Here is a 17123-nt window from a genome sequence, read left to right on the forward strand (position 1 = left end):
AAGAAATTTCGGCATATTCCTTTTACTGGTAAGCCTCAGTATCAGGGTAGGATTCTAGAATATTGAATAATTTCTATATTTTCTTCTCAAGCTACTATTCTCATCACAAATTCCTTTACTCGTTTCTTGTTTTCAGCTCCAATACCTTTCTTCCCATACAACCACAAGTAAGAAGCAGATATTTAACAAAAATGGTTTTCGCATACCATTATTCCTGTCACTGCAAGTACTTGAGATGAGCGGCACTCTGCTTTCAAAATTATTTTACCACGGTGGATTAGGGTGTCTCTTGGCGTGCAACCGGCTGTTCTAAGGTTGGAGGGGGTACGGAGAAGAAGCGAGGGGTGATTTAGTCGGTCCGCTTGTAAGATAGAGGAGAATAGCTTTCTTGGGAGTGCCATTGGCACATCAAAAAGATGGGGGTGGGATGAGGGAAGATTTTGCTGACACGAGTCCTTTTCGGGTCATTGGGGTAGAGACTCCGGTGCCAAAGTAAAAATGGATGTGGAAACATAAAGAATCAACACATAACTTCCTCATTACTATCTTCTGAACTCAAGCCAATAACATATTTTTGCAATATGATGTACCTGAGTTAAAAATTAATACATAAAAACTGGAAATAATAGTATTTGCAAGCAAACATCTTATGAGGAATAAGATAAGAATGGGATAATGTGCAAACAATTATTTGAAATTATATTAAGAATGTTTGTAGGTGAATTATATACATATATCAACAATTAATGTTATAAATAACTTACACTTTTTCCGTAAATAACTTTCTTCACTCTCGTTAATATTGCCGCTTCACTTGATATCACGTCATACCGCACTTAAGGTGTTAATGGATATTCACTGTAGACATGGTGGAGAGTCACTGGACACCTAGTAGTTTAGCCACTTCTATGAGTGGTGTAGCTGCTCACTTGGCTTGATGCAACTGTTTACATTCAGTGATTTAAGACACGATGCTAGAAAATTTAAGTGTTAGCTAAGACTTCTTAGGTTTATAGGTTTATTTGGAATTTTCATCTGAGATGTATGCAGTGAAGTTGAAACCTGAAATACTTTATCATATTTCCCATCCTTTGCACAGGATACTTATCTCCAATCATTGGTTTGAAATGGCATATTAATTAATGGATGACTTCCATCGATGAAATGCTTATTGTTTTCCCACCAATTAATGAGCACAAGGTTCTTGAAAACATTTTTTAGCTAATCAGAGCCCAAACAGCTGTTACAGTTCCCTTTGCAACTTCGAAAAGAATAGCATTTACAAGCATTGAAAGCACTGTGAAAGTGATGGTAAAAATGACCATGTGATCTAGAAAGTGATTCTTGAATTAGCATTTTAACCTTTTCCTGCAGTTGCCTACAATTGGAAAATGTTTTCGTGCTACGAGTAGCATGAGAATATTTTAAACCTCTCTGTGCAGAGCTCTTTTTCGGGGTGGAGTTACCCTGGTATTTTCGTCCCTCAGATTTGGGACCCATCCTCAATGGGGAGCACGTCCCTAACCATGATCACTTCACTACACCCTCTAACCCTATCATGGCACAAATCCACGGTCAACTCAATGCGTTACCAGTTTTTTTCAACCAAAAATTGTAGTTGATTTTCATTAAGTTACTCTTCTAAAAGAATTGCGAGCATTTTTTAAGCATTGTGGAATTTTAAATGGGTCTCTAGCATTAATAACAACGAAGTTAGTAAAAACCAGGTAATAAGGCTATAAGTCCGGAAGTCCTTTGTTTTTAATGCTAAAATTTCAATTAAAAATTGCTTACGCACAAAAAAACAAAGAATTCATTTCAAAGTATAAAACATTGTACTATGCAATAAAATATATCATTGAAAAAACTATTGAAAATATATAACCTCTTCGCAACAGATTCCTGTGGTGAGGATGGTCTTAAATAAGTGGGAGGGTCGGGCTTCATTGCCAAGGAGTGGCCCTAAGGACTCGCTAAGCTGGGTCTCAGGCCGGGTCTGACAAGGCTGTCCTCTATCGCCGCTGTTCTTTAACGTGTACGCTGAAGAGATGGTAAGGGAAGCGTGGGATGAGTTAGAAGCTGGGATAAAAGTGGGAGGAATGATGTTCAAATCAGTGAGATTCGCGGATGACCAAGCGTTGATCAGCCAGTCAGCGAGGGGGCTTCAGGCTCTAGTGGATGCGTTATACGAACGTTGCGAGGAGTATGGGATGAGGATTAATCACAGGAAAACTAAGGTTATGCGGTTTTGTAAAGCATATCGAGCGAGGAATGTGAGACTCAAGATAAAGGTGGGTGGTGAAAAACTTGAGCAGGTTGAGCAATTCAACTATTTAGGCAGTACGTTAGAGGAAAACGGATACAGTAGTAAGGACATCAGGAAGAGAATTGCATTAGCAAAGGAGGCGTTCATGAACAGGAAGGAGCTTCTGAGAGGATCGTTGTGTAAGAGTTTAAAGAAAAGGCTGGTGAAGAGTTTGATTTGGAGTGTAGCTCTCTACGGCGCGGAAACGTGGACACTGAGGAAAGAAGACGAGAGAAGATTGGAGGCATTCGAGATGTGGGTATGGAGAAGAATGGAGAGGGTGAAATGGACGGAGAGGAAAAGGAACGACCAAGTGCTGGATATGGTTGGCGAGGGGAGGCAGCTTTTAGATGAGATACGCAGGAGACAGAAGGTTTGGATGGAGTTAGTGCTTAGCGGGGAGGGGATGCTGAAAATGGTGTTGGAGGGTAGAATGTTAGGTAAACGAGGGAGGGGAAGGAAAAGAATAGGTTTTTTTAGATAGATTGAAAGAGAGTAGGCCTTACAGTGAATTAAAGAAGGCAGTGCTGGAAGGAAAGGGAGGCTCCCAGATCGCTTCTCGAATACTCCATGGAAACCTACCTTAATCGGTAGAATACTATAATAATTAATAGGAAGGACACATAACATCATCAGGAGTATGATGCAAAATAATCGGTTTATTTTACAGTTGTCATTTATCCACTATATTTGCAGGAAATTGAAGTATTATTTCCATAGTAATAATAATAATAACAATAATAATAACCGAAATAGCAGGCATAGAAAGATCAATACACACATCATTCACAAAATTTAATTTACATCACCCAAAGGCTGCAATAGAGAAACTAACGCTACCCCACTATATGGGAGGTATGGGGTTAATTGATATACAGCAGCTCCTCAAAAATCAAATTCATGGACTAAAACATTTCTTTTACGATAAATCAAACAGTTCGATGAAGCACAAATCAATAGTATATGCCGACAATAAATTAACACCATTAAACTTAAAAAATGGCACGACCTGTGGAACAACCAACACAAGAACCGTTCTATTGAATAGAAAGGTTGAACTATGGGCCCAGAAGGAAATACATGGACGACACATCAATGACCTCAATCAACCATATGTTGATAAAATCAGGGGTGCAGCTAGGAATTAAGGCTGGGGGGGTTTAGGTGCAACTAATACCGGGGAGTGTGGGGGTATGGAATACCCACCAGGATAAGCGGTAGTTGCGAGATTAATACAAGGCGGAATTTTTAGATAAACGATTCAAAATGGTGAGTTTTACGGCTTTCTGAGGGATATTTTATTAATCCTGACACTATTCTATTAGTAATATCAATCCATTAAAGTAAAATGGATTCAACTAAAAAATTTCTCTGAGCTCTGGGAGGGTTTCATTCCCCAAAACCCCCCTTCGCTGCGCCACTGGATAAAATCTCATCAAACAAATGGTTGTCATTGGGTGAACTTTATGGAGAAACCAAAGGGTTCGTGCTGGCAATACAAGACCAGGTTGTCTGCACTAAAAATTATGCAAAGTACATCCTGGGTCATAAAAGCATAATGGATGATGAATGTAGAAGATGTTTTCAAGTGCCAGAAACAATTCAAAACATTATATATGGCTGTAAGATGTTAGCTAATACAGAATATTTAAGTAGACATAATCAAGTAGCAAAAATTATCCACCAAAAACTGGCCTACCAACACAAGTTAACCCTTTCACTGCTGTGGACGTACCTAGTACGTCCGCATGGCAGACTGCTGTGGACGTACTTTTTCCTCCTCCCTGCCATGCGGTCAGCACTTTCGCCGAAGCACTTCGAAGGGTCGCTAATCCGTAACCCTATCCTCGACCAGCTCACCCACGCAGGACCGTCTCCTCGGCCATACGAGTAGGCAGCCTACCTCCTGAAAAGTGACCGCTCTGACTGCAATTTGAAAATCAATCACTCAATACGATCATCAAAAACTTATTGTTTTCATCGCACTCCTGCCAATCATGCAATCAAGTACGTCTTTGAACCGTGTTTCTGCGATGAAAAATAACGATTTTGTTAACTTTGCTAAAATGGCCATTTTTCCGGTTGTCCGCAGCCACGTTTCTAGAAAAGTTAACAAAATCGTTATTTTTCATCGTAGAAACACGGTTAAAAGACGTGTTTGATTGCTTGATAGGCAGGATTGCGATGAAAACAATCATTTTTTGACGATTGGATTGAGTGATTGATTTTAAAATTGCAGTCGGAGAGGTCACTTTTCGGGAGGTAGGCTGGTAGGGTCGAGGAGACGGTCCTGCGTGGGTGAGCTCGTTGAGGATATGGCCGCAGATTAGCGACCCTTCGGAGGGTGTACCACACCCATCCTGGAAGTACCTGCTCCATGGGCCCAGGAAACGCATTTTAACATTTTCGCCGCATGTGAGGAGTAGGTTTTCGGAGATTGAACAGCAGCGAAAGGGTTAATAGATGCCAAGACCCCATACTATGAGTACCACCCCAAAATAGTGCTTGAAAACAGCGCATTTAAAATTTACTATGATTTGCCCATCCAAACATATAAAACTATAGTTAATAACAGACCAGATATAATGTTGAGTGACAAGAAATATAGAACTTGTTACATAGTTAATATTGCTGTGCCACTGTCGCATAACATCGACAAGAAAATAGCCGGAAAAATAAATAATTACCAAGAATTGGCAATAGAAATAAAAAGAATATGGAACAGGTTTATACCTATAGCTCCAATTGTCATCTCAGCTACTGGTGTCATCCCAAAACATATACAAAACAGCTTCAAAATACATACATCAAATTGCAAAAGGCTGTAATAGTTTCAACCTGTCATATAACGAGAAAATTTCTCAACGCAATTCAATAGGAAAGAGCTACTTTGGTGGAAACCCATGCTCTTAACACTAAAACAACTCAGTGAAAACTAAAGAAAATTTAAAGGAAAAAAATAATAATAATATTTTTAAATTATTTGTTTTTCCTTTTAATAATCCTGGCTAACGTTGGCCAATTTTTTAAAATTATTTTTCTCCTAAATTCATCGCTCAAAAACAAAATTGTTGTCTTACATGACGGTGCGTGGTAAGTGAGATTATGCAGTATCTGAATCGGATTTTTATTTAAATTTAGCTAATGAAAATTACAAATTCTCATAGGCATGGCCCAGGATCGAGGCACCTGCACCGTTAATCCATTAAGCACTCGAAAGACGAACTTGTGATGCTGAGGGGTGACAGCTGAGCCTTATCTATGACGATGTCCTTGAGTATATAGGGGCAACCTTTATATGAATACAGATGCTATTGGTTCATCACAAACCATTTTTACTGGATAGGGCTAGGACACAGGATGTCCGAATTCCCCTCACCCTTTCCGTGAATGGCCTAATGTATCATATGAATCCTAGTTGCATGCATGGTAAGAGGGGTATGTAGTAAGCAGCTGGCAGCTAAGGTCATTTTTGACATTAAGGAATAAAAGGAAGAGTGAAGGGAAACCCAGAGTTAGCATTGGCTGACTTGATTTACGTGACTAAGGGGGGAATCATCACTTATTGTCCCATCCAATGGACGATGAGCTGCACCTGAATCGCCCTCCTCACAACACCAAAGCAGGGATCGGGCTTCCTCTGAAAACTTAGTTCCATTTGAACAGAAAGTCAAAATTCTGCCATCTCCCTAGACCACTAGGGCATGGATTAGTTATACCGAAAATGATGTATCATGCACGGGGGACGATAATATAAGGGTGGAGTCACAAGTCATTTTGAGGATGTTGATAATTTACCCAAAAATATTTTTTAAATGATGCTCCACAACAGTTGTTCTTTAACATATTAAACTCTGCGAGAGAATGATGGTGACCCTTAACTGTGGAATCTATGCACGTTTTGTGCATATATGGATGACTTTGCAAAAGTACGCTGCTGGCTATTCCGCGGATATATCCTAAAAAAATGGTGTTGTCATGGTTATTCATTAGAATTCCATTATTTATCAATTTCATATTGAGCGCCATGCGCAGAATTTCTAGTTTCAATTGTTCAACCTAGCCCATTTCTTTGGCGCCGAAGAAAGCGAGAGAGACAGACAGATGAGAATTTGTTGGGACCATGGCTATTGCACGTGTGATGGCTGTAAAAAAGTTTAGATGGCAATTAATAAGCTTGAAGCACCCTCATGTGGGCTCTTGGACTAACAGAAAATTGAAGAATGCCATATTTCGAAACGGGGAAGACTGGATAGAGCTCCTGCGATGGCTCATGGGCGAGCTCGATGTAGAAATTCAGGAGTGTTTGCGTCACTGCACCACGGAAGAACGGGTCACCAGTGTGTAATATTGTTGTTTCTGCAAATTCTAAGGGTTTTAATTATTTCCTCGTGTTATTTACCTCTTCCTAATTGCAGGAATAAAGGAGTCTCTAATGGTTCTTGGCCTAAGCTGTCCTGAGACCGTAAACGCTACTGTTGAGGTATCGAGTTTTGTAATTTTTGGTGAAATATACTAAATTTTGTTGTCAATTATCTTAATATATTTCATGAAATTAGGGTCGGGTGATATTCAAAGATCGTGATGAGCTAGTTAGCCAGCTAATTGAACTTGTCAAGATGAAAAAAGCCATAGACTCAGGAATGACTCCATGTTTTGTTGATACCAATGGTTTGTTATTTACGGAAGATTTGGAGAACGTAAAAGTATGTGAATTTTATGTCAATGTAGTTATTATAATTTTTTTACCGCTAATGAACACAATTGTCTGCTAATGTTGGTTACAGAGTGGCGATTCAGACAATGCCGCCAGTGGCAAGAGCAGCGACGAAAAGACAGAGGCCATGTCTGGGAAGGAATTGTTTTTTCTCCTCTTAGAAAAACACCCGGAGTACCAGCGTTTGATGCTTCTGGCAACTGGAGAAGATGTTACTGCACAAGAGGACAAAGAGGTAAATGTGACTTTGTCTTGCTGACTTAATACTTGTAAGTTTTGGTTTAATATTGGTAAATAATATTCTTTCCTAACATTATCCCGAAAAGCGTCATCTGAAGTATTAAATTAATAGGAATAAAACGACGCTCTTCTTATGAGGTGTTTGCTCGCTTTACGCTTCTTCATTCGAGTGGGTTGCCTATCTACTCAAGTGAAATCTCTATGTTATACTACCGTGGCGGGCGGTGGTACATGCATTTGGTATGATTCATGCGCCACGGGATCAGTTGTGTACACACATTTTCTTATCTAGTAATTTTTTTAAATTTCCTTATTAAATTATCGTGCGATGGGTGTTATTTACTGCTGTTCGATTGATAGATATAACAAAGAGGAATTGGGGTTAGAATCACCCGATGAACTCAAGGGAATTCATTGTTTCATGGGAACTAACAAAAAGTAATATTCTGGAAAATTTGCAGAGTTGTAGCTACAAGTTAGTATTTTGAAGGGATATGCTCATGGTCTCCGTGAAGAAAATAGTTGTGAGCTAAAAGAGTGGCTTTAATTGCCAGAAGTGTGTGTGCAGTCTTCTAAAACTGGAAACGAGTTTAAAGTGTGCAAAAAACCTTGAAATGTGACTAAAAGTGTGCTTACCAATGTGATAGTATGCTGCAATGAACATTGAACTTAAGGGCACTATACTGTGAGCACAGTGTAAATGGTGTGTAAGTAGTATGGCAGCTTGATCGGTCACAGTGCTCACTACACTATTATTCCGCACGGTATTACTTTTAACGTGACCATTATGCATACATTCACCATGGAAACAAGCCCTGTTGCAGACTTCAGCATGTAAATATCATGATGTAAGGCTCACTCCGTGATGAAAATTGTGTCTCAGTGTCCATCAAGTATGAACCGAGTATGGCAGTACATATGTCACTTTGTTGAGCATGTTCATTTCACACTGTCCATCACAGACTTTTCTCTGGGGCATACTCATGGAATCAGGAGTTAAGAAATGGAAGTTACACAAGTCAGATCTTCTTGGTGTGAAGAATGAAAATAATTTTGTCTGTGCATTCTTACATGTGGTAATGCTGTGTCTTCCTGACATCCTCCTCTGTTTGTCACTGGTGTTTTAGGGATTTCCTGCATTAGCACTTAAAAGTTCTTTCATTGCTATCTTTATTTTTTCCACACCAAATGACTTTCTTAAAACAAGTGACAGCCAGCAACAGCTTGTCTCCAACAAAATATCTCAAAGCTATACCAAGTACTTGCATTGTCAGTTACTAGGATTGATTTTCTTCCTCACAAAAATATATTTAACTGCATTGGAGCAACCTCAATGGCTAGGGTCTCTTTCCATTTATGAGTGCCTATTCTCAATCTATCAGGGCACATGAGATGAACATCTCTGGTGTTTCAACTTAGTTACTCTTAGTTTTAGTACTGTTACCATGCCAACAGGTGATGCATCACACCCAAGTTGCGACGCCTTACCTGTTAAACCTAGTAAGTTTGGGCGCCAGGTCTACCAGACCAACGGAAATTCAGGATCAAGGTCGCCTCCGACCGTAATCCACCCAGATAAGTTCAGTGGTGATGACTGCCAGGATTCAAGCGTCTTTGGACAAAAGCAAAACAAATAAAACAGGATCCCCACTCTGGCTAAACTTCCGTATTTATTTTAATAAATTTCTATAAACAATGAAAAGGTCGGCAATACATAATGACACCGGATACATAGATTCATTAAGGCTCATTCCCCTCACTTGACAACTCGGAAGAAACTATGATTAATTCAACTTCACACAAAATAACCGATTGTTGAAACCGAAATAAAATACACCTTGAGACAACACGCGAAAAGGCAACCCTAACGAGACGCTAAACACATCATCTGCACACCAAGCCACATACCTTACATTTGGAATATGAGATTTTGAGATGAACACAGGTGGTAGGCACTTAAACAATTTCAATGTGCTTTCAACCCACACCATACAGCTGTCAGGGAGAACCGTCCCCGCTGAAGTCTGAGATCCAAGAGAGCGAACGCTGCGCGACCAGCCGTGGTCGCAGGCTATGACTTCCTCCTTTCTGCGCATGCGCCAGTACTCGTTGCATCGTCTGCTTCAAGATGGCCCGCTCCCGACGCGCCACCTTTCAGTGGACGGGCCCAGCCGACTTACTCCCTGACAGGCGGGGTCGCGGGAGGCTCAAATTGGCCAGATCTCAGCCCTCTCCATGGCCACTACAACCGCTCTCTTTCCTGTCTCTTCTCTCTCTCTCTCTCTCTCCGTCTCTCATGGCAACGGAATAAGCAAGGTACGTGGCTCGATTTCTCCCCCCCAACTAGTTAAAACACAAAGTTAAATAGTATAAAAACAATCATCAGTCATAGTTTCTCAAGAGTACCCCCCAAAACATTTACAAAGAAATATACCTGACATGCTGTCAGAAAACAATTCAGAAAAGAAACAAACTTTACAATAAAAACATAAATTAGACTTTTACCAAAAAAAACATTATCAATATGGCTTATTACCAAGAACATTACAAATATGGCTTATTACCAAGAACATGACAATATACCTTTTTTTTCTTTTGCTCTTGGATATCGGACTCTAATATTGTGCCAATTGCACTTTCCCCGTTACAAAGTACAAGGGTCTAGTATTTTGTTTACCAGATTTTTGTTAAAAAATTGAAGAAAGTCGTGAAAAACATGGCAGGTTGAAAAATTGAAGGAGGTTCAGCATCAAGTGGCTTTTGAAGAAGCAATACAGAGAATAGGGGAGGATACGACCAGTAAATCAGTGGAAGAAAGTTGGAAAACCATTAGAAATGGTCTGCAGGCAGCAGCTGAGGAAGTTCTTGGTAAAAGAAAAGTGGTTATGAAAAAACCATGCATCATGCAGGAAGTATTAGATCTCATCAATGAAAGAAGAAAATACCAGGCTGCGAAAAGAGAGGGCAGAATTGCTATTAGAGAATAAGGAACAAAATATGTCGTAGAGCGAGGAAGGCTAGAGAAGCTTGGATGAAAAATATTTGTGAGGACATAAAAAATAAATCTTGTGCATGAAAAAGTAGAGGCTATGTGTAGAATATTGAGGAACCACTTCAAGGAAAGGATCGTAAGATGTAATTCCCTTAGGGAGAAAAATGGAGACCTAATGACTGAAAATGGAGACAAAGGGAAGAAGAGGTGGAAGAATATTTGTAAGAAGGAAGCAGTCTGAGATTGAATGATATCGAAAATGAGAGGGAAGTGGATTAAGATGTCATAGGAGTCCCAATGTTAAGATAAGAATTTGATGCGGCTGTAAGAGACCTTAGTATAAATAAAGCATCTGGAATTGATTATATTCCCGCAGAGCTATTTAAAAATGCAGGGGAAAAGATGTTGAACCAGCTGTACCAAATCATTAGTGAAATGTATTTGACTGGTGAGATACCAAAGGACTTTGAGTAGAACATTATGATCTCAATTCCTAAGAGGAAAAGAGCAGTGAACTTTGAAGATTTTAGAACCATAGGCTCGACTACACATGCATCAAAGATACTGATGAGGGTCATCTATAGAAGAATAGAACGAAGAGCAGAAGAGTATTTGGATGTGGACCAATTCAGATTCAGAAAAAACAAAGGCACAACAGAAGCAATATTGGCTGCTCATTGAGAAGAAAATGGAAAAGAACAAACCAACATTCGTTGTGTTCATGGACTTACAGAAGGCAATTGACAGCGTAGACTGGAACACAATGCTTGTAATCCTAAAAAGAATTGGAGTTCTCTACAGTGACAGAAGAGTCATCCACAGTTTATACAAAAACCAAGTAGCGATGATAAAATTAGGGCCCAGCTATGAAGAAGCAAGAATTAGGAAAGGAGTGAGACAAGGCTGTGCTTTGTCACCTGTAATTTTCAATGTTTACATCGAGAAAGCCATTAAGGAAATCAAAGAAAGGACCTCGGGAGTGAATATCTAAAGAGAAAAAATTGCTTGAAAATCATGCTAAGATTTCCCGATGACAAAGCGGTCATTGCAGAAACAGGGAAGAATTTGAAAAATATTCTGGTTTATATGGGTAGGGTAATGGGTAGGTCATATCACTGGTCAACAATCCTAGGATTGGTTTGACGCAGCTCTCCACTCAGTTCTCCTATCAGCTAATCTTTTCACTCCTACGTATTTCTTCTCTTTCACATCTCTCTTTACTTGTTCCATATATTTTGTTCGAGGTCTTCCTTTTCCATTCTTGCCTTCCACCTGTCCTTTGACGATTGTCTTCATCAGGCCATCATGTCTCAAGATGTGGCCTATAAGGTTCCGTCTTCTTATTAAGGTTTTCATGAGGCTTCTCTTCTCTCCTACCCTTCTTAGGACTTCCTCATTACTAACTCGGTCGATCCATTTGATTTTCATCATTCTTCTGTAGCACCACATTTCAAAGGCCTCTATCCTTGCTTTCTCCACTGCGGTCATAGTCCATGCCTCACTTCCGTATAGGAGCATACTCCAGATGTAGGTTCTTATAAATTGTTTCTTTATTTCCATATTTAAGTTTCCCGCTGTAAGCAGGTCTCTCTTTTGGTGGAATGCTCTCTTCTCCTGGGCTATTCTGCTGATAATTTCTTTCTTGCTTCTCCCGTCACTAGTTATCTTGCTTCCCAAATAACAGAATTCATCCACCTCTATCAGTTTTTGCCTCCCTATTTTAATGTTGGTCTTGACTTCTTCTCTTCTGCTGCATACTAAGATCTTGGTTTTCTTCGTGCTTATTTTCAGTTGATATCTACTCATTACCGTACCCATATTAACCAGAATATTTTTCAAGTCCTTCTCTGTTTCTGCTATAACGGCTATGTCATCGGCAAATCTTAGCATGCTAATTTTTTCTCCATGGATATTCACTCCCAATTCCTTTTCTTTGATTTCATTAATGGCTTTTTCAATGTAAACGTTGAAAATTACTGGTGACAATGTACAGCCTTGTCGCACTCCTTTCCTAATTCTTGCTTCTTCACAGCTGGGCCCTGATTTTATCACGGCTACTTGGTTTTTGTATAAACTGGGGATGATTCTTCTATCATTATAAAGAACCCCAATTTCCTTTAGGATTCCAAGCATTGTGCTCCAATCCACGTTGTCAAATGCTTTCTCTAAGTCCACAAACGCAACGAATGTTGGCTTGTTCTTTTCCATTCTCTTTTCTATGAGCAGTCTTAGGGCTAATATTGCTTCCCTTGTGCCTTTGTTTTTTCTGAATCCAAATTGGTCCTCATCCAAGTACTCTTCTGCTTTTCGTTCTATTCTTCTATAGATGATCCTTGTCAGTATCTTTGATGCATGTGTAGTAAGGCTTATGGTCCTAAAATCTTCGCACTTCTCCGCTCTTTTCTTCTTAGGAATAGGGATTATAATGTTCCTCTCGAAATCCTTTGGTATCTCACATGTCGTATACATTTCACTAATGATTTTGTATAGCTGGTTCAACGTCTTCTCTCCTGAATTTTTGATTAGTTCTGCAGGAATATCATCAATGCCAGACGCTTTATTTATCCTGAGGTCTCTTACAGCCGCATCAAATTCCGATCTTAAAATTGGGGCTCCCATGTCATCGGCATCCACTTCCCTCTCGTTTTCGATAGCATTCGTTCTGAGGCGACTTCCTTTGTACAAATCTTCCAGATATTCCTTCCATCTCTTCCCTTTTTCTTCGTTTTCAATCAATAGTTCTCCGTTTTTGTCCCTAAGGGTATTAAATCTTACGCCCCTTTCCTTAAAGTGGTTCCTCACTATCCTATAAGCGGCCTCTACTTTTCCATGTTTAAGATTGTTTTGTACGTCTTTGCAAATGCTTTTCATCCACGTTTCTCTAGCCTTCCGCGCTCTACGACATATTTCGTTCCTTATCCTCTTGTAACGATTCTGTCCTTCCTCTGTTTTCGCAGCCTTGTATTTTCTTCTTTCTTCAATGAGATCTTATACTTCCTGCGTGATCCATGGTTTTTTCATAACGACTCTTCTTTTACCAAGAACTTCCTCAGCTGCTGCCTGCAGACCACTTCTAATGGTTTTCCAACTCTCTTCCATTGGTTTGTTGGTCGTATCCTCCCCTATTTTATTTTCTACAGCCTCTTTAAAAGCCAGTTGATGCTGAACCTCCCTCAATTTTTCAACCTGCCATATGTTTTTCACGGCTTTCTTCAACTTTTTAAATTTAAGGTGGCATTTCATCAAAACTAGGTTATGGTCACTATCGATATCTGCCCCTGGATAGCTTTTGCAGTCCTTCACCTGGTTCCTGAATCTTTGTTTCACTAGAATGTAGTCAATTTGGAATCTTCTACGGTCTCCTGGCATCTTCCACGTGTATCTTCTTCGCAGGGGATTTTTGAATAAAGTGTTGGCAACCACTAGCCTGTGCTCCGTGCAGAATTCAAGTAGCCTTTCTCCTCTTTCATTTCGGTTACCCAACCCATATTTCCCAGTTATTATTCCATCTTGACCTTTGCCGACGACGGCGTTCCAGTCACCTAAAATAATAAGATTTTCTTTCCCTCTTACCTGATTGATAACTTCCGCTATATCTTGGTAGACATCTGCTACTTCTTCGTCTTCATAATCTGACATAGGCATGTAAACCTGTACCACTACAGTAGCTACGGGTTTAGTATCTATCTTCACCATTACTATCCTTTCATTAAACTGCAGGTAGCTTTTAACACACATCCCGGCACTCTTTCTAAGCATTATGCCTACTCCAGCATTACCATTTAGCGATCCCGTGTGTATCATTCTGTAGCTTCCACTCCAAAAGTCTCCTTCCTGGGGCCACTTCATTTCGCTGATGCCTAATACATTGAGGTTCATTCTTCGCATCTCCACCTTCAAGTTCTCTAGCTTACCGCAGGTACGAAGTGATCTGGCGTTCCATGTTCCTATCCGTAACATTCTATCTCGTTTGACCGATGTACCCTCTCGAGTAGTCCCCGCCTGGAGATCCGAATGGGGGACTAGTTTACCTCCGGAATATTTTACCCGAGAGAATTCCATCATGTCATAATATAAATTGAGTGGAGTAGCTGTGACTCCTCGGGATGATAATGTGGTGGTTTCCCCTTGCCTTCCACATCGCTGTACTACAGCCGTTAAAGTAAATGTTACCACGCCCGTAGTGGAATGTGTGTCGCTGTACCGACCAGTATGGTCTCCACCTTCGCACATGTGAAGAAGAGCTGCTGCCCTCTCCCCCAGGTGATGAGACGCATAATTATTGGCGGCCCCCAGTCGCCAAGTCACGGTATCTTCACAGGTTTTGGTATCTTTTAAATGGTCTATCTTACCCAAGGGTAGCCCAAACCCCCTCAGAATACTGCCGCTTTTTGTCCACGACTGCTTATTTGACGAGAGAACTCGCTTATCTCGCAGCTAACCTCTATATCTAAAGGTCGACCCACCATCCGCAACCCGGTGGACGCACTCGGTGGCTTTAAGCTCAGCCGCGAGAGTGGGTAGGTATCAGCTGAAAATAAACACAAAGAAAACCAAGATATTAGTATGCAGCAGATGAGGAGAAGTCAAGACTAACATTAAAATAGAGAAGCAAAACTGGTAGAGGTGAATGAATTCTGTTATTTGGGATGCCAGATATCTAGCAATGGGAGAAGAAAGAAATTATAAGCAGAATAGCTGAAGAGAAGAGAGCATTCCACTACCTAAGAGAGATACCTGCTTACAGTGGAAATATAAATGTGGATGTAAGGATACAATTCATTAGAACCGACATTTGGAGTATGCTCCTATATGGAAGTGAGGCATGGACAATGACAGCAGCGGAGAAAGCAAGGATAAAGGCCTTTGAAATATAAGGCTACAGAAGAAAGATTAGTATCAAATGGATTAACTGAGTTAGTAATGAGAAAGTCCTTAGAAGAGTATGAGAGACGAGAAGCCTCATGAAAACCTTAATAAGAAGACAAAGCAACAAACAGCCAAGAGCCTAGCAAAGAGTTCTATCGTCTTCTAAACATGTTACCACATGCTTCAACTCTGTGGTGATGACAAACAACAACAACGACAAAGATGATGGGAGATCTTCTTCTGACTCCTAAGGGCTGTGTCTTACCTCACCCCTACAAAGGAGTTTATGAGATTGAATGCAGTTTTGGAATTGCATTGATTGGGCAGAGCGGGAGCATAGAAGAGCGGAGAAAAATAAACATTTCCATCTGTCAGTTGTGGCTGAGCATACTTTGTGTGAACCAGGACACGGCATCAACTGGGAAGAGACAAAAGTTTTTGCCAGAGAATCCCGATAGTCTCCCAGGATCATTCGAGAGGTGATTGAAATATCTGAACATCCTCATAATTTCAATCGAGAGGAAAGCCCTTCATCCCATACCCCCATGTTATTGGTCGCAAGGCGAATGCATCAAGCACTTCGCCCTGTAGATGCCTGCTGGAATGCAGCAGAAACTGTTGTCTCTATCACAACAACGACATGGTGATTTGTGAAAAATGCAGCCTTCATTAGTATTCTCTTCAATGATCTGGAATAAAGTTTCCCTAAAATTGGTAGACTTGGAAAAGTCAGAGAATTAAAAATAAATTCAGATTTTGTAACGACTATGCTGTGTTAATTCAGAGGCTACTTGGCATGTTTTCTTCTCATGGGATCTTCTCATGGTTTTTTTTCTGATATCAGGACAAAGCAAGCGGTCAAGGTAGTGCTAGGAATCAATCTGATATTAAAGTTAACTCTACCATACATGATTTAAATTTTGACTCTGTGGAAGGCACAGCACACTCCCTAATTGCTGTAACTATTTTAAATTTAAGTTTGTATTGAGATGGACTTAGCACTAATCTCAAAAACTCATCTTCTTGAGCAGATAAGTGTAGCTTGCTTTGATTAATTTGCACATTATGCAGACTGTCCCACAGGTCGTTTGTCATTTTTGACCTCCAATGTTAGTCACCTCCCCTCAAGCAATATTCTTGAAAATTTGCATACTTGCATACGGGGAAAGGTCCTAAGTTTTGTTGGGTGTAAACAAATTTTACAATTTTGACCTTCTGACCTCACAATGATGGTCCAAACCAAAAATTTTAATTTGCCCTATGGGGTTTCAATGTAAAAAAATCGAGATAGGAAAATATCTGAATTTCATTGACCAAGATGTATATTCTTAGGTTTTTGGACTCAAGGAAACTGAAAATAAGACTTTTATTTACGGAAATTCAACGGTTGACCCAGAAAGGTTACAATGAAGGTCATAAGGGTGGCAAAATGAATAGCATACCAGCAAAGGTGTCAATCCATGGGTTTTAAGGGGTGCCCAAGTCAATGGTAATTACCCATATTATTCACTAATTGACCTCCAAGGTCAATACGGAGGTCAAAGGTATTAGAGGTAAACATTGGGCCATCGTGACACCAATGTGTCGAACCATAGGTTTCAAAGGGTGCCGAAGTCGGTTTTTGCAGTTCATAGATCCGTATTGTTGATTTTTTGACCTCCGAGGGTCATAATGGGGGTCAAAGGCCATAGAGTTAAACGTCACCATGACAACCAACGTGTGGAACCGTGGGCCATATGAATAAAAGTTGAGCAAATGCTCACGAGTATAAACTTGGAGCATGAGCATTTGCTTTGAGCAAAAGGTAAGAGCATAAGCATTTGCTTCATTTGGTATGAATTAGCTCTACCTTGTACTCGAGAGCAAATGCTTCTGTTTAAATACCTTTTGCTCAACATTTTGCACACGGCGTGTGAAGGTAGATGGTGTGTGTGTGAAGGTAGATGGTCGAAGGTTATTTTAATCTATATTTATTACGTTCGTAGAAATTAATTGTAGTC

At 40.1% G+C, this 17123-nt stretch overlaps 1 protein-coding gene across 2 annotated transcripts in view; it reads left to right on the top strand.

Moving 5' to 3' along the window:
• The first annotated feature begins 6378 nt into the window (after window positions 1-6378).
• Window positions 6379-17123, top strand: part of LOC124171352 — a 30323-nt gene continuing 19578 nt past the window's right edge. Inside the window, exons 1-4 of one of the 2 annotated variants that reach the window (XM_046550512.1) lie at window positions 6379-6645; window positions 6724-6788; window positions 6865-7011; window positions 7093-7257. In XM_046550512.1, coding sequence (XP_046406468.1) covers window positions 6429-6645; window positions 6724-6788; window positions 6865-7011; window positions 7093-7257 — 594 coding nt within the window. In that variant the 5' untranslated portion in view covers window positions 6379-6428. The remainder of the gene's footprint in view (window positions 6646-6723; window positions 6789-6864; window positions 7012-7092; window positions 7258-17123) is intronic. The other variant, XM_046550513.1, reaches the window with a different exon arrangement.

Source organism: Ischnura elegans, chromosome X (genome assembly GCF_921293095.1).
Source record: "Ischnura elegans chromosome X, ioIscEleg1.1, whole genome shotgun sequence".
Lineage (NCBI taxonomy): Eukaryota > Metazoa > Arthropoda > Insecta > Odonata > Coenagrionidae > Ischnura > Ischnura elegans.